Below are 21,137 nucleotides of genomic sequence, written 5' to 3'. Positions count from 1 at the left end.
ATAAACAAAGCATAACGGTTGCTATCTTTTTACTCTCGCCTCAACAATGTATTATTTTACACAATAATATCTGAATTATTGTTGACTGTGTACGTGTTCATAAAACTTACTATTAGACATGCTTGCATCAATATTTTTAACTGAGTTATTCGATTTCTTATTTTACAAGAAATAGAATAACTCAGTTAAAAATATTGATTCAAGCATGTCTAATAGTAAGTTTTATGAACACGTACACAGTCAACAATAATTCAGATATTATTGTGTAAAATAATACATTGTTGAGGCGAGAGTAAAAAGATAGCAACCGTTATGCTTTGTTTATGTTTCATGAACCTTAAAATACAATAAATTTATTAAAAAGCAAAAATAAAATTTGTAAACACACACACATATACTGACACAATTCACATATTTTATTAAAGACAAACAAATTAACCTATGAGTTCCGGGTGTTAGTTGAAGATTCTTGTGAACACGCCGTGTGGTTACATAGATACTTCTCACAGCTTGTTTAGTTATGACATTTAGTATATATATTCCTGTTGCTCCTTTTCCCAACCTTAAGCTACTTCTAATTTAGCAGTGAAAGACTAGAGGGAAGGCAGCTAGTCATCACCACCCACCGCCAACTCTTGGGCTACTCTTTTGCCAACGAATAGTGGGATTGACCGTCACATTATAACGCCCCACAGCTGAAAGTGCGAGCATGTTTGGTGGGACGGGGATTCGAACCCGCGACCCTCAGATTGCGAGTGAAGCGCCCTAACCACCTGGCCATGCCGGACTATATCATATTTTCTTGGTGATTTCTGAAAACACAAGTGTAAGTCAGCTTTATTTATTATCTAATTTTGAGGTGATTAACTGCTATAATATTTTAAAGTAAATCTTACTGACTAAAGAAAAGTAGCTTTTACATTTGAACTGTCGTTCATGTGGTTGATTGTTTTGCTGTAATAAAAACAAAATTCGCTTTCCGTGTTATTTCTCTTGAGGTTTAAACGTTTCTGAATAATTCATTAAGTTTTACTTTTTATCTTTCTAAAAAGAATTTGAGCATAAAAAACTAACTCCGGCATTTCCATCTAGACAACTCTCAGAAATGTCCAGTTGTTATTGAAGGAAATATTCTTATCATTTGGTACAAACTGTTTTCTCGTTGACTTGATGTTTTTTTTTTTATTATTTGGCGCGTTGTGGGTGCACAACGATATTGTGGATTTGAAGTATGCGTTAGTTATTCTAATTAACCCAAATCTGCTTTTTTTACAAAAAAAATTTAATTTGTTAAGGATGTGTGTATTGTTATTATGGTAATACACGCGTTGACAATTTCGTAACTGTTAATTAAACTAAATTTTACCAAACTCCATTAATAAACACCAGACATTATATGAATGATTAGACCTTAGTGTTACACTTGGTAGTTAACGTTTCGTATCCCCGTGTCCTTCAATGTGCACGAATGTTTTTTTTTTCAGATATTTATCTCCAACTCTATAATACATTCAGTTTGTTTTACTAACCCAGGGTTGAGAATAACATTCATTTTTATACGCCTTCATCTCTAATGGACGAGTTATTGTTAATTAGGTCCTCTATATATGCTGTTATCACATATATTATAAATAAGCGAAGCTATATCTGAGAGGAAACCAGAACTGTTCTTTAAACTCTGTGTTCTTATAAAGCAGAACTGAAAGTGTAATAAACATAATAGCGCATTACTTGAAGCAGTACAAATGGTCATACGAATAGATCCGTATTTTATAAGTGATACTATTTCATAACATATATATTTGTTAAAATAAAATATAAAAATATGGCATTTTAGAAACTTAGACCCCAACGTAAAATCACACAATCGCTTAACATTATCTTCTAACTAGAAACTACTACAGTGTAAATATAGAATTGTAACAATGATGCAAAATGTTGTTGTTTGATTTAAACATTGAAAGCTCTTATCTAAGAGAGATGATTGGAAGATTTTGTGCATGAACGACCATTTTCTCCAATCAAATTCAAGATAAACATCCTTTCAGTTCTAGCCGATTCTCGTTGCTGCTGTAACCCTAGATAAAAATGGAAACTGATACGTTTGGTTTTGTTATCTGGAAACAAAGTCGTTTATTCACAAAAATACCTAAGAGAACCCAGAATGTGCTTCGTAGTCTGAAAAGAAAAAAATATATAATTCAAAATCTCGAGTGATTTGTATAGGGTTAGGCAATGAAGTCGTAGTCAGAATTTAGTATATGTGTTAAAGTTTCAAAGTTTACCGTGATTCAAATGACAAAAGACTGTCAAAATTCAGAATAATTAAATACAAAAATGATTATTGTTTACTTCACAGTAGTCTCTGGATGGATCAGCGGTAAGTTTAACGCTAAAACCTGGAGTTCGATTGTCCGCAGTAGGCAGAGTGTAGATAGACGAATTTGTAGCTTTGGACCAAGAAAATAACAGCACAATTAGAAGAACAAAACCAGAAACTCTAAGAAGCATTGAAAGGCTGGACTACCACATTGGAGGTTAAGAAATTAACACAAATATCTATAAGGCTGTAGAAAAGTCTGGAAATACTAAGATTATCTTTATCAAAAACAGTGAATGTTACTGAAGGAACGATGAAATAACGCAAGACCTGTTTTAAATACAACTGAATTCAAGTTACTTACTTCTCACTTACAAGAAACTACAAATACCTAGATTACCGTCATATAAAAACATTCCACAATACGAAGAGGTAAAGATCTTAACAGATAATTTGTACTTGATGGAATAGAAGAAAGATAATAATATAATTAATTGTTTTTCACTTAAAGATTTTTACCAAAGAATAAAAGGAAGTAGAAAAGAAAAGCCGTGTTTTAAGTTATTTTATGCTTGGACTAAACAAACAAGCTAATGCCAGAAAGTAGTGTGTGTACGTGTGTTGTTTTTATGTGGTAAATAATTGGGATTATATTTGAAAAAGAGTTGATTAAGGTCAGTAATGATTCAAAATAATTAGTGATATTGAAAGTACACCTAAATGGAACTGTGATTTAGTTTAAAATAAATTACCTGTTATATAATGTAAAACTTCAGCAAGTTGTTTGACTACAGCTAAGATCGTAGCTGATTAGCGTGCCAAACTGTTAATCTGAAGCTCCATGGTTGCGTCCCATTACCTTAAAAACGTCGCGCTCTACACTTTGGAGACATGGGTGGGTAAGAGTTACAGTCAAATTCCACTATTCGATTAAATTAGCCCAAGAGTTGGCGGTTGGTGTTTTTAACTAACTGCCTTCCCTCTATATTTTAAATACCAACATTCAAAAAACAAGGTTGAAATTCATTGTTCTATCCTTAGTCTTTCAAAGGGAGTGTTTGAAAGTTAAACACTCAGATACAATTCAAAGTGGATTATCTAACTTCTTGTACATAACTTTTTTCATAAATGTTAATCCATCTTCTTGATAAGTTAACGAGCGACATTTAGAAATTATAACTGAAAAAAAAGGTTTTATTAGTTTATTTGATACCGACTTACTTTTAAATCATTTACCTGATTACCTATTTCTAAAGGGTGTATTTCCATTATTATTATTTCGGAGAATGAGAATTGATTAAAGTTGATTTATTTCACATTTATTTTGATAAATACAAGTTAGCATTAACACAAACTTGAATGGTGAAATGAATATATTGTTCTGGATCTTCTTTAGAATTTATCTCCCGCCTGATATCATATCCTGTTTCTCTCCTTGACTGTTGGCTGAGTTCCATTTTTCGAACCCTATATTTCTCTACACAAATATACAGAGGTTACGTACGTTATATTAAAACGATTTTGGAAGCTAACCACGTCGTTATGTCCAGCTATGATCTATCTCATGACCATGATCTTTCCGTTTCAGAAAACACTGTAGTAATGCTGTCATGTCAAAAGTACACCGCTAACCCCTAAGGCTTTTTATAATCTAACTAGTTTTAACAGCCCGGTTGCATATAAATGCAGAAGCACTGTGTTTGGTGACTCGACAAGTGTGTATATTTATGGAATAACTCAATCTTCGTTTCATTTTCCAACTATTTAAGGTATGGACGGTTGAATTAATAAATCGTGGAAGCAACCCGTTACACGTGACATTTGTAATTTTTTCAGACGCAGATCCTTCTTGATTATGTTGTGTTCTGTTGCCTAGGTTTTGTGAACGGCTTTTACCACTGACCTTTGCATTTATAGATCCTCACCTGTCATAAGACGCCGCACTTTGCTTATCACATTTTCGGTACGACTTGTTACAGGTCTCATTCTGGGTGCTCCTTGAACCTCAAGCTGATCCATATTCCTTTGTTTTTTAATGCCATTAAGTATAAGGAATATCTCCGACTTGGAAATGCTAAATGCCCGATTTAAACATATCTTTATGATCTGAATGTACGAATATTTTGTTAAATATTCTTCCCCAAAACGATCAGTTTTCGATAGTATATACTACAAACGCCAAACAATATGAAAAAGTTAGCTCTGATACATGTCGCCCCACTATGACTTTATATCGGATCGGATTGTTATGTAACTTCGTGATTTTCATATTCTCATAATGGTGTATAGATCATACTCTGTTTTCATAACAAACGGATTCTAATTTGGAAACAAGAAACTAATTACTTTTGTTGTGAATCAGTAACCCATTTTAGTAATTAACTCTAGAAATGTAAGTAATCTTAACTGGCTATATTTATTATATATAAATTACTCGTACTAAATATATTGAATTTCAATTCAAATGTTGGCATACACAGAACATTAACAATAACAGCCCACAACATTGAAAATTCAGTAAATTTGTCACACTAATTTTAAATACTTTCAGATTTTGTGGTACTTGTCTAGCTTTACAAATAAACACAAAACAAAAACTATATGACATTTGTTGAAAATTCCCCCCAAACTAGCTACTTAGGTGGCAGTATTATCTTTAACCACAAAGTTAAAAAATATATAATACATCAACTTCTTCATCTGATCAGTGTCGGCAGCTAGGATCAAATCCCAAATTCAGCTTTACAGCCCCCGAGGCTCAACGCTGAGTCTCAGGAGACTAATATTTGTTTGTTTGTTTGTTTTACAGCAAAAACACATTTGGCTATCTGATGTGTCCACTGCGAAGAATTGAACCCCGGATCTTAGCATTACAAGTCCGTAAACATATCACTTTTCTACCAGGGGACATAGGACTAATGATACAAAATTCTGGGTTATACACAAATAAATGCAATGAACTGTAGTCTATTGTAACGAGAAAACTTATTGTAACGATTAACGGGACATTGGAGACGCCACACACAGATAACTGAATTATGTAGAGTTAATGTATTTTACCTTCAATGGCGTACATATAAAACAGAATTTTTATTTGGTTTAAATCGGAATATTCAATACAATACCTTATCTGCTTGAATATGACGACTCCAAGTAACCAAAGCGAACAGAAGTACGACAGTCCAGCATATTCCTATAAAAATATGACACAAACTAACATGAATCCACTTCAAACATTAGGTTCTTCGTGTAATCCTAAGTAAGATGAAATCAACACGATGATTTACTTAAAAATGTCTAATATTGATATAATTTAATTATATAGTTAATAAGGAATGATATCTTAAAAACTTAAAAGTTCGGCCAAAAAACAAGAATATAGTAAATTTGTTTAAACTGTATATATACAATCTACGAACGGGAAAATAGTAAAACCTCATGCTATCTAATATATTAAAATGTACAGTAATAGAGATCATTATGAAACATACAATTGATACAGATACCTGAGTCACAGACAACGAGTAATGGTAAACAGATGAATTTATTAGTGATATCAATCATTATCCATACAGTTTATTAATGTACATATATTGCTCTAAGTGTCCTGTATTAATCCCCACAATTCATCCATGTTGTTTTTTCGACATTTGACCTTCCCAGCTTTAACATAAGTTCAGGCTCAAGCCATGTTTCATCGTCATTCTTTACCATAAAATATTGTTTCCCCGCATTTGTAACTATCTGTAACTATCAGCAGTCAGGGTGCCTTCAGTTTGTGTACAAACACAGTGTACGACACTGTTGGCTAAGATGCAATCCCAATCTAACAATGATCTCCCAGCATGCTTCACTGTATATGATGCGATCTTCTTCCTCTCCATAATCGAACAAACTTTCATTGGATGTTTGCTGAACAATTCGAACTTGGATTCATCTAGAAAGAACACAAGTCTCCAGCTTTCCTAATTACACTGTTGTGGTGAAACGCCGATTGAAAATTTCTGATTACTTCTTCTCATCAACAGTTTTAGAACAGTTACATGTTCATTCAGGCTACTTAATATCAATGTGTATCTCACTGTTCTTGATGTAACATTCACACACCTGTATTTACAGCAAGATCGATGACACCATCTGTACCCGAACGTCATTTATGTCGAAAAGAATATACCCCGAATTTTTTAAAATCACTTTTAGGGAGTTTTGGTTTTCTACCTCGATCACATTTACTACTAACATCGTATGTTTCACCTAACAGTTTCAGTGTTTTACTTAAGGTTTTTTTGAAACATAGAGTCTTACATGGAGCGTCCTTAATCACCCAAAACTTTGATTTCTACATGCTTTTCATGTGATATTTCCGTCCTAGATATATATCATATTTCTATTACTGGGCACATTGACTGAATGAACTTGACAGTCATTTATGTTTTAAATCTCAGAAGCCCCGAAGGTGCTTGAGAGACAACCTGGGGTGCTCAGAAACTATTGTTTCTCTTCAGCCCCTACACGCGGTTTTAAGATTTAGATCTACTGGAGTGATCAGACTTACAGGCATCATGGTGGGTATGATAACTGTCGATAGTTATGCTTATTTAGGTGACTGACTAGGAGTTTAAGATTAATTTCTAGCTTGGGAGGGTAACACTATCTACCTGAGCACACTATGACTGTCTGTGCTTTTATAAGCTCTTTAACAGTGAGTGTAATATGATTGGTTGGATTACATCAAGTCACAGTGTAAACTATGAGCATGTGACTGTACGTAGTTTATTTTCATACAGACACACATAAAAAGGTAATGGCATTCCTTTTGTATCTATTTGCCTTTTTCATCAGCGTTTCCATCATTATTTTAAATATTGTGGGTATTTGTTAAAATAAAATACTTAAGTGTCTTACAATTCTATTGCTTTAATTCTCTTTCAATCTATAAATAAACTGTAAACAATTTATTATGACATCTTAAAAAAAATAAACAACTAATGGCAAATAATTCCGCAAAATAGATTTAATATTTGATTGCATAAAACCATACAGTTACCTACAACTAGACGTCACTATAGGCTTAACTAAATATGTTGAAAATGTTTAGTTTAAACGATAAGTAGATCTACAGTATTTCTGAAATTACCATAATTTTTAGTAACATTTTCTGAATTATCTAAAAATAGCGGTTAATTAACATACTTAAAACTGTTTTTACAACTTGAAGCATTAAGATAGATGAGTAATCACTATGCTGGCTTCGTAAATTACAATTACATCCTTTGATTAAGAGTTAATTCAACTTCAAATATCAAAAATGTATTGCTTCTCGAAATTCCAAAACTCTGAAAAGAATAGTTCAAAATCACACAAAACTGCAATTAATTCCCTCTTTTTTCTCTGTCAACCTAAGAAGATGAAAAAAAAGAGGGGACTACAAGATATACTAAGTAAATTTGAATGAACTTCTTAGGTTGACAGAAAAAAAAAGAGGGGACTACAATATATACCAAATAAATTTCAATGATCTTCTTAGGCTGACAGAGAAAAAAAAGAGGGGACTACAAGATATACCAAATAAATTTCAATGTCTGTCAGACTAAGAAGTTCATTGAAATTTATTTAGTATATCTTGACTTTTATGCTTTACAATCGTACTTAAAAGTTCGAAAGGTTTTGATGAATAAGTAAGAAATATCGGTTACCCTGCTTTTCTCAGTAGCGACTATAAAGGCATTATGAAACTATATTCTTCGTTTATATAGTTATTGACATTACGATGACTCTCTGTGTGTGTGTATGCATATATTACACCTCTAACTATATTTCTACTACCTCTCAAATCGAACCAATCAGGTGATGGGCAGGCTCATTCATATTGATATTTCTTTTTATATAGGTATTAAATAAAATTAATACCCTATCTAGGTGACTTAGTTTAACGATAGTGTGTTTAAAGTGTTTAACGATAGTGTGTTTAAAGTTATATAATTTCATATCTTTTTTTAACATCTCCAAGTATAATTTACTGCTATTTGAAGAGTCCAAGATATGTGTGTTCAACTTCTAATTCAATTTTAGGTGTTTTGCGGTACTGTTAAAACATATATTTAAATCAACTGTACTGTCTTTATTTCCCATAAAAGTTTTAATTAGTAATTTCAAAGCGATTTTACGAAACACGAACGGTTAAAAAAATTAACATTGAATGGTAATATGCATCGTTAGGTCATAAATAATTCTGTGAATCAAAAGTTCGTATTTGCGTTCGAAATGCTTTATAAGCGAATGTTTTGAAAACGTTCGATTTCAACTACGCTATTCTTGGAATTCTGTCTGTTTGAAGTATTTAACGTTTTAACATATTCATTTACTTATGTGCATCAGAGGTGTTATTTGTGTGTTTTTTCTCGAACTGTGTGAAAATTTATTTTTTCTCTTACGTCGGCGAACAAGTACCCCTAAAATATTCCAACATCGCTTAAATTGCTGGCAGTCTAATATTAGCAATGATAGATGTGTGAACTTTAAAACAAACAAGAAAATCGGTGGTAGAAATTAGTTGCACTGAACATCCTAATATTTTGAAATGTATTCACCTTTGAAATTCCTCGGCATCTCGCTGACATGGTTTTCTCAGCTACCGCACGACATCACCTGAAAAGTTTACAAAGAGACTGATTGTATCTAAGTCACATAACAAGTTATTTCATTTTTATACTGATCAACAAGTAAACAATGTTTTGTTCCGCTAATTACCTTATCAGATCTTCAGCTTACTCCAATTGTAAGCCATGTCATCACACACACATACATGAAGAGAGGCATTAACGGACTTGATTTGGCCGGTTGAATTAATAATCATTTGCAAGTTTGGTTTAAATTCTTATATATTTTAGCAAAAATGTATTTCATTCTATCTATGAATCAAGAAATGTCTCTAAAGGTGGAATTTTGTATACTGTTAAAAACAAAGCTGCACAAAAGAGTATCTGCGCGGTGCTCACCACAAGGATCGTAGCTAGAATTTTAGCATTAAATGCCCTCAAGTTTACCACTAAACCACCGACGACAGTAAAGAGAGGAAAGAATTGACCGATAACGGTCGCTTTATTCGAGTCGTTTGTTATAGTGTTGCTAGGAACTAAATAGTAAAACCAAAATATAACAACCAACTCTTCATGCTCTAGAATGAATTTGTTTTTTTAGATTAAGAAGCCTGGAGGAATGTGGAGATATTCTACATTATTTAATGGCACTGGCTTGAACTTTAGTGATATGAACCTCCTTCACAGCTACAGAAAAATAAGCGAAAATATTAAAGATCGAAAAGACGAATGTTTAGACCATCTATGTGTCACTTAGTCTATTCTCAAGATTACAAAAAGGTCTCCAAAGACCCCCCCCCCCGGTGGCTTAGAGCCATTTCTAGGGGCTTATAACATTAAAGATCGGGGTTTTATACTCACGGTGGGCAGAGCACAAATGGCTATTGTGCTTAACAACAAAAAGTATCCAACGAAACTTAAAGTTACTTGAGATATTCTTGTTTTCATGCACCTTGAGTATATTGTATAACTCTACGCAGAGAAAATATAATATACTAGGATGTTAGTAACACTCAGATCCTTAAAAACCTCATTTTGTCATCACCTATCTGTTAAGTGACTAAATCAACAAATGGTGTTCTGAATTGTAAATCAGCCACGTTATCTTTAACGAGAGCCAATCTTTAAGTGCGAACGTTCACATTGACACTCTTTCAAAACAAGACAAGTTCTGTTCATTCAGAAGTCATTAATTTATAGCCTTTTATTTTAACTACTTGATGGCTTCTTCCTGACTTTTATTAATCTTGTTCTATACTCTGTTGCGTTTCACGTTTTGCAATATACGCTTTATAGAACGTACAGTTTTAAAACTTCATCAGAGTACAGTCTAGTATGCTAAAGAGCTTGGGCTGGGTGTGGGCTAGTGGATAGTGTGCCCAGACTGTGAATACGAAAATTCATAGTTCGCTTTCCGATGCCGCACAAACGCGTTCCGTACTTTTGGGGCCGTGGGTGCGCTGCAAGAGTCATGGTCAAATTCCACTATTCGTTCAGACAAGAGTGTTCCAAGAATTGGCAGTGGATACTGTTGACTTGCTGCCTTCTGTTATATAAAAGTTTAATTATGGGGTAGCTGATAGAGCAGAGTTTTTAATGGTTAAACATCCAACTGCACTACTAAGCTCGTGTATTTTTTATATTCAATCTCACGTTAATATTTTTTCTAACACAACTTCTATTTTTATGCTCTTTTATTGACTTTTGAGACAGAAATTACCATTTACTATTTATTAATTATATATTAACAGCACATAAAAACATAAAGTAACCCCTCATATCATTACCAAAATTTATTACTTTTAACCTAACAGTTCTGATATTGGTATTAAATGTTTGTTTGTTTGTAATTAAGCACAAAGCTACACAATGGGCTATCTCTGTTCTGCCCACCACGGGTATCGAAACCCGGTTTCTACGTTTTAAGTGCGCAGACATACCGCTGTGGGATTAAAGGACAGAAAATTAAACAGTAATGATGATACAAACAATAAAAATTTATTTTTCTATTCTTAGGTTTCCTAGGACAATGTTGGTCTTATAAATAAATCACAACCCAAACAAAACTGCTGATATCCTCATAATATTTTAGTGGACCTGAAACAAAGATCTGACAACAAGACTTACCTGTTGGAAGTGCTCGTGCTTAGGGGAAACACCGGTCTCTGTTTGTAGTAAACGTATTAAGACAGGACTGGACGCAAATAGACTCGAATAGGGTTGGACTTTACTGAATGTGAATATGTGCATCGTTCTGATGTCCTTGACATGCTTTAGCTTACCACTGTAGCCTATGGAACCAATTTCTAGTGCCCACGATGGCTACTTGGATGGCATTTTAAATACGAACAAGTAGATCACGAAGACATTAGGCTCCTTCAACAACGTGCATTGAATTCTAAGTTGCATGTGTTATGTGCGTAGGGAGAAATAACACAGTCTGTAACACTTGAAAACGCAAAATGGGCCCAACCATTCGCCACCAGTGATATTTTTTGTGCTCCTATTTCTTTATATACGAAATCGTGAAAACCTTAAAATGTATTCGGAGCACACGTGTAATACATTCGTCATTCGCAACTCTCGTTAGATGGCTTAACTACACCATCGGATGGGAAGTACTTTCTTCCCACGATAAAGTCTCAGATGCGTATAATAAAGCCCGAATTGAAACACAAAAATGGAACACACAAACAAAAATATAATTAGTCATGGCAGTTACCAAGTTATGCGTAACACGTGCAAACTAGTAAAGTTTGTTTGGTTTAAGCAAAACGTTTAAGCAATGAGCTATCTGCGTTGTGCTAACTGCATGGATCGAATACCAGATTTTAGCGTTATAAGCCCTCAAACTTACCACTGAGTTACCTGGGTGTAATGAATAAAAACTTAAACTAAACATTAAGTATTCAAAATACGAATATATATATATATATAGGAGGTAAGTTTACCTTACTTACCCCAAGTGGTACCTTATTTCGTTTTTCCTTTTTTTATTTAGTTATTCTACTTTGGAAAGCAGTCACCTTCCCGCAAGTGTCTGCAGGCAGTGAAAGATGATATAGATGTGGGACATTGTGGGCTAGAGCACCCGCATCTCGCTCTCCTAATTTCTTCTTTTAATTATTTTATTTTTTAATTTCTTCATGTGAGACTAGCGAACGGAGGTTAAGACTTATAAACGGTGTATCTCCACCGCAATGGGTCTCAATTCCGCAGACACCTACAAAACACAGGGAACATTTTATATCCCACATTATAGCCTGTACCCTAGGTATTCTCTTGATTTGTACAGTGTCTTTGATTTGACTTTTGTTTGGGCTTGTTTTTGTTCATTTAAATGCCATTTATCACAGGTTTGGATCTGCTGTTTTTAACACAGTCCTTCCTTCTGATTTTGTATTGCTTGACTGTTTGAGTATTGATTTTCTATACATACACACTTACACACATATATATATATATATTTCTATGTATAAATTTTGAATATTTAGTTCATACAAACAAAAAGTAAAATTCTATTTATGATATATATGTAGACTGCGATCTAACACCGCATAACTCATAAATTTTCAATCACCGACAACGAAAACACGAGTTTCATATGGACAAGTATAATATCCGACGAGAGAAAAGAGTGAAAGGTTTGGTTTGATTTGAATTGTGCGCAAAGCTACACGAGGGCTATCTGCGTTAGCCGTCCCTAATTTAACAGTGATAGACTAGAGGGAAGGCAGCTAGTCAACACCAACCACCGACAACTCTTGGGCTACTATTTTACCAACGAATAATGGAATTGACCAGTACATTATAACGCCACCATGGCTGAAAGAGCGAGCATGTTCGGTGTGACGAGGATTCGAACACGCAACTCGAAGAATACCAGTCGAGCGCCTTAACCACCAGGCCATGCCAGACCATTGTGGATCCACAGTAGAATGAAAGGTTGACCCCCCCCCATAAAAATGTAAAGTACAAGGAAGAAAAAAAGTTAAAAATGACAGTTTCTTACCCTCCCACCACTCCGAGCTACGCATGGCCTATTGGTGAGTATGCTGGACTGTAAATATCGGGGTCCATGATTCTCATCCGGGTGCCGCAAAATCGTCCTCTGCACTTTGGAGCATAGGGTGCGTTATAAGAGCAACATTTAGCTCCTACAATTCGATTAGAGTAGCCCAAGAGTTATCGGTGAATACTTTTGGCTAGATGCTTTCCTATAAATCAATCACTTAACCCCTTCCCACCCTCACCTCCTCGAAGACTAGGATTTATTATTTCTCCCAGCAAGCTGCCCACCTCCTTTAAGGATGATTAAAGTATAACATGTTATAAATCTTTCGGGACAAAATACACATCTAGTACGATGACTGAGAATTGAGCCAACCATCGCCATTATGACATCATTACAGACATTCAGTCATATTTGTTGAGAGCAACTCAGTTTGATGTTTAATGTCCTTTGTGGCGTTATGTTTTTTGTTGTTTTTTTATTCATAGGCTTATTAACTACATTTTAATCCTTTAAAATGGAACTAAATATAAGAGTGGATTAATATAATAAAAATTCGCGCCAAATTATTTGTTCTTATTTCACCTCAAAAACTAAATCGGATTTTAACGTTGGAAGTCCGTAAACTTACCGCTAACTCACTGGGAGAGTTGAAAACGATATAGTTATTAAAATCTGAAAACGTTGAGAGTACAAATTTCATTTTTAGGAGGAGTGCATGGCCGTAGCAAGCGGTAAGGCTAGTCAGGCCATGGCCTGACCACTTTTTCATGGCATGTATAGCTAAAACTTATGTATTATAACTTGCTTCTTTTAATTCAATACACTACGCTGTGTGTATGTAGTATCTGTAGTTAAAATAATTCAAAATTAAATCTCATAGCATTAAATTTTCAAATATTTTCTGGATCCCCTTAGAAATGGTATGCTTTGGAAACATTGTGTGTCACATTGTTTAGCTTTGGCAATGGCCTGACCACTCCAAAATTGTTTCATGCGGCATTAGATGGGGTGGAGATATTATTTGTTTGTTTGTTTGTAATTAAGCACAAAGCTACACAATGGGCTATCTGTGCTCTGCCCACCACGGGTATCGAAACCCGGATTCTAGCGTTGTAAGTCCGCAGACATACCGCTGTGCCACTGGGGGGGCTGGAGAAATGAAATGTATCGCGTGACAACGTTACTAAAGTTTTGGGATTTTCATCAAGTTTTATCCGCGAAACAAAGTTTCAACTATCTCGTATGGAACACCTTAGTATTTAGTAGTTCCTTTTAACACATAGTTTAACTACTAACTATTAGTTTATGCGTTGATGTTAACTTTATTTCACATTATAAAGATAAGAAAACATTAATAACCAAACACTGTCCTTTAGTGGCAAACAACGTTGTCTCACATATAGCAAATTCTTCTTAATTAGTTGAATATCATTCACCAATTAGCATATTTGGCCAAATAGCGAATAATCTTAATCATCTGATGGTTCGCACTCTGTATTAGAAAAAAAACAACATTTCAACACATATTTTGGTGAGTGGAACGAAGCTTTCAATTCAAATTATGCATTGGTGAATAAATACATTTCAAGAGTTAGATAATGCTTATTATTTTGTACACTCATTTACATGTTGTTCCATCGCGACGTTACATATAACATAATCACCCCTCTGTATTTTGAGAATGTAGATCATCAATTCCCTATTTATACACAAATTGTACTCCTAGAAAGGCACTATACAGATTATAAAAAATTATTTCGAATATTGATTGTAATCTACCTACAACTCATAGTGGTTATTTTACAGCAGTCAAAACGTGAAACATTTGGCTGAAACTATAGGTAAAAACTCAATCTCAATCATTTATGGGTAGTATTCCGTAATAAACAAACTGTCTATTAAAATGTGAACCAACGAATCATTTCTCAGAAAAATTAGCCAGATGTTCAAAGTTAAAATAAACCTAAGTAAGCAGAACTAGTAGCTATCATAAATTTATGAGTTTTTTTTTCACATCAACAGCCATTTCAAAGTACCACGAAGTTACTGAAATAAACCACTAAAATATTACACAAGAATATTAAAAGTTATCTCAATGATTCCTCTACAGCAACAAGTAAAATGCATTTTCGGCATATACAGGTTGAGACTTTCAGATAAATATTTTGGGTAAACATTGGTTTTAGTATGTTCTTCGTTATTATTATTCAAATAGTGATTTTTTTTTAATATCGGGGAAAGAAAATAGAGCAAGTACTTCTTCACAAGTTCTATGTATTTAAGTAAACTATTGTATAACGCGAGAAACACGATACGTAATAATATAACTTCTCTACATTATACTCTTTCCCATTTAAATATGCAAGGCAGTAGCATATACTAAAACATGAGTGCGATATATAACGTACAAGGTATTCCTATTACACCATTAGACGACGATCTATAACGTACAAGGTATTCCTATTACACCATTAGACGACGATCTATAACGTACAAGGTATTCCTATTACACCATTAGACGACGATCTATAACGTACAAAGTATTCCTATTACACCATTAGACGACGATCTATAACGTACAAAGTATTCTTATTACACCACTAGACGACGATGTGTAACGTACAAGGTATTCGTATTACGTCATTAGACGACGATCTATAACGTACAAGGTATTCCTATTACACCATTAGACGACGATCTATAACGTACAAGGTATTCCTATTACACCATTAGACGACGATCTATAACGTACAAAGTATTCCTATTACACCATTAGACGACGATCTATAACGTACAAGGTATTCCTATTACACCATTAGACGACGATCTATAACGTACAAGGTATTCCTATTACACCATTAGACGACGATCTGTAACGTACAAAGTATTATTGTTAAACCACTGACTTGTTTTTACGCCGTTCACTACCGATGAGTTTCACATATTGCATCATGTCGAATGATTTTATATTTTCGCCTATTAAAATATCTGACACAAAAAAGGATAAAATCACTCAATCTCGATGTAAATGCATATCAAACTAGAGTAGTAATTAACGAATCGATTGTAATATTAATGTTTATTTGTTTACATTTTATGTGCGCGCGTGACTGGTGTGTCATTAGGGCTACTGTAACCAACAAAGTCGTGGATCTAAAGTTTGCAGAATCCATGATTAGTTACACTTGTGTTAAAAAGCTAATGCACGAAGATACAAATACGCACTGACATTGGACAGACTAGACATATTCTATGGTTAAAGCTGCCAGACAGTAGCCATCAACACGTTAGAAGTAAACTGTAATGTAATATACAATCTAATCAAAAACACCTTAGGTTTAACTGTGGGACTTACAGGAATGAAATCAAAATTGGCGGCCAAACTGGTAGCTATAGTTATAGTATTAATAATAATTTTACAGCAAATATTCGTTCAATAGTTAGCCAAGCCGCGTTTTTTGTTCAACTTGGAGCATGATGGTGGGTAAAACAAAAACACCCAATCCTTTTTTTGGCCACACATTTTTTCACACCTGAGGTGTTTTAATTAGATATCATGACTTTGCGTTAATACAAACCACAGCAAGTAAGAAAGTGACACTCGATAGTTTAAACCACATTAGCTTTATATAGGATCGCAACCCTATTATTCGGAACAGACCTATACTTTACAGAACCAACAAGATTCTTTAAAATATATGATGGTAGTTTTCCTCTCTAAAACAGTAACGCCAAGAAAATTAGATTAACAGTTTTTTGCCATCACCCCCCCCCCCCTCATGCAATCAATACAGCCGTATCAAGCATCATTATTTATGCTAATTGCTTAAGCTAATATCACGCTTTTTAGTTAGGATAATTTCATAACATTTAGTAAATATGTGCTGAAAAATTGGCAATGAGTAATAACCGTCCTTCTGTATGATTTGTTTTTGAAAACTTGAACTAGAAACTGCTAATCTAGCTTGGCCTAAGAAATACTTATATATCTGTACGTCCTTTCACCCTATAGTTTTGCTGTTCTAAATCAGCCGACTTTAATCCGAATGACAAAAACTAAAATTGTGTCTACTTGTATTTTAAGTTGAAGCTGTTGTAAAAATGGTAGATCGATAGCTCACATGACTTTTTGCATAGGCGTGCGCAAAAATTTTGGTAAAATTTGAGCGGTTTTTCTTAAATAACTTTGTACATGTGACTTATATTTACACCAAATTATATTTACTTCTAATTGTAGATTGAAATGATCTATCAGTGTACCAAATTTGAAAAAAATCCATAAAAGTTAAGTATGTTTTTCTATCAAATAAAGTTTCCATACTTTTGGTGCGAAGAGAAAAAAAATGGAAGAAACTCAATCAAAATTGGAGATGTTATATCTCATATATTTCCTAATGTATTGCCTTGAAATTTGGTATGTGATATAAGAGTCCATTAGAGCACATCCACTGAAAGTATTCATTAGTTTGAATTACCACAGTTCTAGCTGGATACAGAATGTGAAAAATCGCTAAACTATCACTCTTGTTAGTAACATACAACGTGTCCTGCAGCGGGTTGTTTTGGCCGCACGAAACACTACCGCGTGTATTGATATTCTCTGTCATGCTTAATTCTGCTTTAAAGGAAGAGATGCCACATTAAAGAGTGCGTAGTTGAGTATGTTCTTTTACAGGCATAACAGCTGTTCATTTCACGATAACATTCTGATAAGGTATCTGACCTACTTCTTCAACTGATACTTGGTACAAATAGAAAAACGAGCGTAGGTTTTGTTTATTTGTTTTGAAGTGATAAACTAGAGGAAATGCAGCTAGTCAACACTACCCACCACCAACTCTTGGACTACTCTTTTACCAAAAAAAAGCAGGATTGACCGTCACAATAAAATGCCCCCATTTCTGAAAGGGCGAGCATGTCGGGCGATGAATTTCGATTCTGCTACCAACGTATTGCGAGTCGAGAACCCTAACCAACAGAGAATTCCAAGCCCATGAGCGTTAGTGTAAACGGTAAATCATTGTCCATTTTAAGCAGTGAGAACTTGTAGAACCTTCGAAAGTAGAGAATTGTTTAACAGATTTATGTTTTGACTTGAAATATTCTACTGTTTAATAATCTTAAAACCAGCAGTTTTCTTTTGAGACGTGGTACACTTATGAAGCTAGTATGTGAAGAATCAAAAAAAAAAACGTATGAAGTGAATAAGCAATGAAGTATCCCTCAATAAATACTCACTAAATATATAAGCAATAAAGATCGCCCAATAAACACTCACTAAATATAAGCAATAAAGTATTCCACAATAACCACTCACGAAATATATTAGCAATGAAGTATTCCCCAATAAACACTCACTAAAAATATAAGCAATAAAGTATCCCCAATAAACACTCACTAAATATTCATCTACTGCAGAACGTTTGAAGTATAATTAGCAATGAAAACATGCAAAATTGTTCAACACTAATTTTTAATTGGAATGTAGCTAATCTCCGGGAACCCTAAAGAACCAGAAAGTTGATACTAGGGGAAAATGTTCATAACGTATTTTATAACCTTATAACCTGAGTTTATCATTAACATGGTAGGAACTTCTGCCCCTAAGGGAATGAAAAGGTCCCAAAAAAGAGCTATTGTGCTCTGTACATAATCGTTGTATTTCCTCACTGCCACTGGACTCATGATAGAACTTCTATAGTGGCAGAGCTTGTCCCTGGAATTAACTCTCCAGCACGTGAACACTAGACCAGGAGTGGAAAAAAAATACACAGAACAATAAAAGTATAGATATTAGATATGAATTCTGAATGACACATCTGCTAGAAAGGAATTTAACAGATATAAGTATTAAAAATTAATTCCGCTCTGCCAGGAAAAAAAAGAAAAAAAAAAGGAGTTTGATTGCCAAGTTGGTTCCGATTTAAATGAACTGAACTGATTTAATCATTTCTACGAGAAACAGTGTGAAAAGAAGATAAGAGTAAGATACTTTTATTCGTTTGTTTTTAAGTGGAAAGTTACGAAATGTGCTATATGTCCGCCGAGTGTATCGAAACTTAATTTTTAACTTACCAGTGATCAGAGCCACTGGGGGAGGGGTAGTTCGAGAGTGTTATCATAAAAACGTAAAGCGTGTGAACAAAACAAGTAGACAAATGGTTGGCTTCAATGATGTTCTAAAAGTCTAAATTTGGCCCGCATAAATAGGGGCGTCGCTAGGCACTTGCACACGAGACCCGTGCCCCGATTCAGTTCGATCGATCGAAATATACTAAAACGCCGAACATTCCCGCGTCTTATGGGCCCGAACTCCAAATCTTTCAACAACCAAGTAACGCCTCTGCCCATAAAAATATTTTTTAAAGTTAAAACATTAAAATCTGTTCACTCTGGCGTATTTTACAGTTGCATGATATGAATGTGTTACTTCCCTAGGGTTTACTGTATAACTTAAGTGATATCAGTTAGATAGCAGTGTAACTATCACACATTTTATTTGATACAAACATCATTTTAAGACCTAAAAGAAGTAACAACAATGGTACATATGATAACTCATCATAAACTAATGATCCAATGTTACACTTTACAGAGAACTATTATACAATTTACATTAGTAAGTGCTTAAACTAACCGAAGATAAAACTATGATCGTCAAACTACAGTGGTTTATTATTTTCATTTTTTTAAAATAATAAATATAACTGTTGACATAAATGTTTTGAAAATGTCGTGATTTTCTACAAAACCATTGTAAGAATCATTTTATTGTGAAAAGAAAAAAATTATTGGTTTGTTTGAAGTCAAGCACAAAGCTACGCAATGGGCTACCTGTGCTCTTCCCACCACGGGTATCGAAACCTGGTTTCTAGCGATGTAAACTGTGTCACTGGGGGCATTTTTATGGGTAACATTACCATAGAAACACTTGTGTTTACTAACTCAAAGTTTTAAGTTATCACATTTCTTAAAGAATCTTGATATTGCCGATAAAAGTCTTTAATTTTATAAATAAGGATACTAATGTAGAGATTAGTAAAATCAAAAGTTTCTATTGTTTTTGCCTCATAGTCTTTAATTTTCTCTTTAGATTCAATTGTATTACCGATAACAATGAACTGGTTAATATTGGTTCTTTCCTTGATAGCATTACAATATTTGTTTCAACGCTCTTTATATGTATTTGATGTACCAGAATTGTCCAATCCTTAATCGTAACACTACGCTTTCCATATCATGTATTAGGATTTAAGAATCTTAAAAAACAAAAATTTCAACATCCTCAGCTGGGTGTAAAAAGTTGGAATGGCAAAACTCTCTAACAAAAGAACAGGAGCCCCCCCCCCCCACCACACACACCCAACGTGTTCCCTTACTTGATGAACTTATTTGACCTTTGTCATCATGTTTAAGAATTAAATAGCAAAAATGTTATGTCGATTTTGTGTTTTGTAATGTGTTCGTGGGAAACTTAAATGTAAAAATAAATCATCGTGAAAAAAATAACCAACTCTGTGAACGTTCACTGTATATTTAATAACGACTTGTCAAAGCATTCATCAGAGACAAAAATCCAAAGGCTTATGGAAGCAAATAAAGATTTACGTGAGAAATATATATTTACCATGAACGCTAATTATTCTTACACTTAGTTTCTTCTTATGTTTCTTCATGTTTTCATATTTGGAAAATACACTGGATACAAAGAATTCATTATAGTGCTGTACCAGGTTGAGCCTTGTATCAACATGAAAACATCATTCCTTGTAAACACCTAATATCCGCAGGTTAGATACTCCTGTGTGACCGAATAGCGGGAATTTAATTCCATAGCGTTGGGCACAATCTTGTGGCAATAGTCTGTGAAGCATGAACACTTAGATTTAAAGTACGTGCATGGTAAGAACAAGGCCCACATGTATTGATAAATCTAGAGTGTTTTACCAAGTAATTGTAACGAAAATGGTAACTAAAGCTCCCACACTTCAGGACCGTTGGAATAACTCAAAGCAGAAACGTTCCATCAGATATATTGTTACGACAGCGGAAGTCACGCGACGCTGAGAGCATGCGCGCTGGAGTTTCTAGAAGAAGCATGACTTATCGAGGAACCTCGCGAATGTCCGAGTGTTTGCCAGGCGCACTCTTTTTTAGTATATAAGCCCGGCAAGTAAATGGCATAGATAGATAGATGCAGATA

General features: G+C 34.2%; 1 protein-coding gene across 2 annotated transcripts in view; it reads right to left on the bottom strand.

Annotated features, from left to right (window-relative positions):
* The window catches only part of LOC111085515, a 24,718-nt gene extending 3,995 nt beyond the window's left edge, over nucleotides 1-20,723 (bottom strand). The window contains exons 1-3 of one of the 2 annotated variants that reach the window (XM_022384458.1): nucleotides 20,562-20,723; nucleotides 8,911-8,968; nucleotides 5,446-5,513 (exon numbers count right to left, since the gene is read on the bottom strand). In XM_022384458.1, the coding sequence (XP_022240166.1) occupies nucleotides 5,446-5,513; nucleotides 8,911-8,929 (87 nt within the window). In that variant the 5' untranslated portion in view covers nucleotides 8,930-8,968; nucleotides 20,562-20,723. Of the gene's footprint in view, nucleotides 1-5,445; nucleotides 5,514-8,910; nucleotides 8,969-11,046; nucleotides 11,488-20,561 lie in introns of those variants that run through there. The other variant, XM_022384457.1, reaches the window with a different exon arrangement.
* Nucleotides 20,724-21,137: the final 414 nt, after the last annotated feature.

This window comes from Limulus polyphemus, unplaced genomic scaffold (assembly GCF_000517525.1).
Source record: "Limulus polyphemus unplaced genomic scaffold, Limulus_polyphemus-2.1.2 Scaffold439, whole genome shotgun sequence".
NCBI lineage: Eukaryota > Metazoa > Arthropoda > Merostomata > Xiphosura > Limulidae > Limulus > Limulus polyphemus.
Note: the sequence above shows the minus strand (reverse complement) of the source record. Positions and strands in the feature narration are given on the sequence as shown.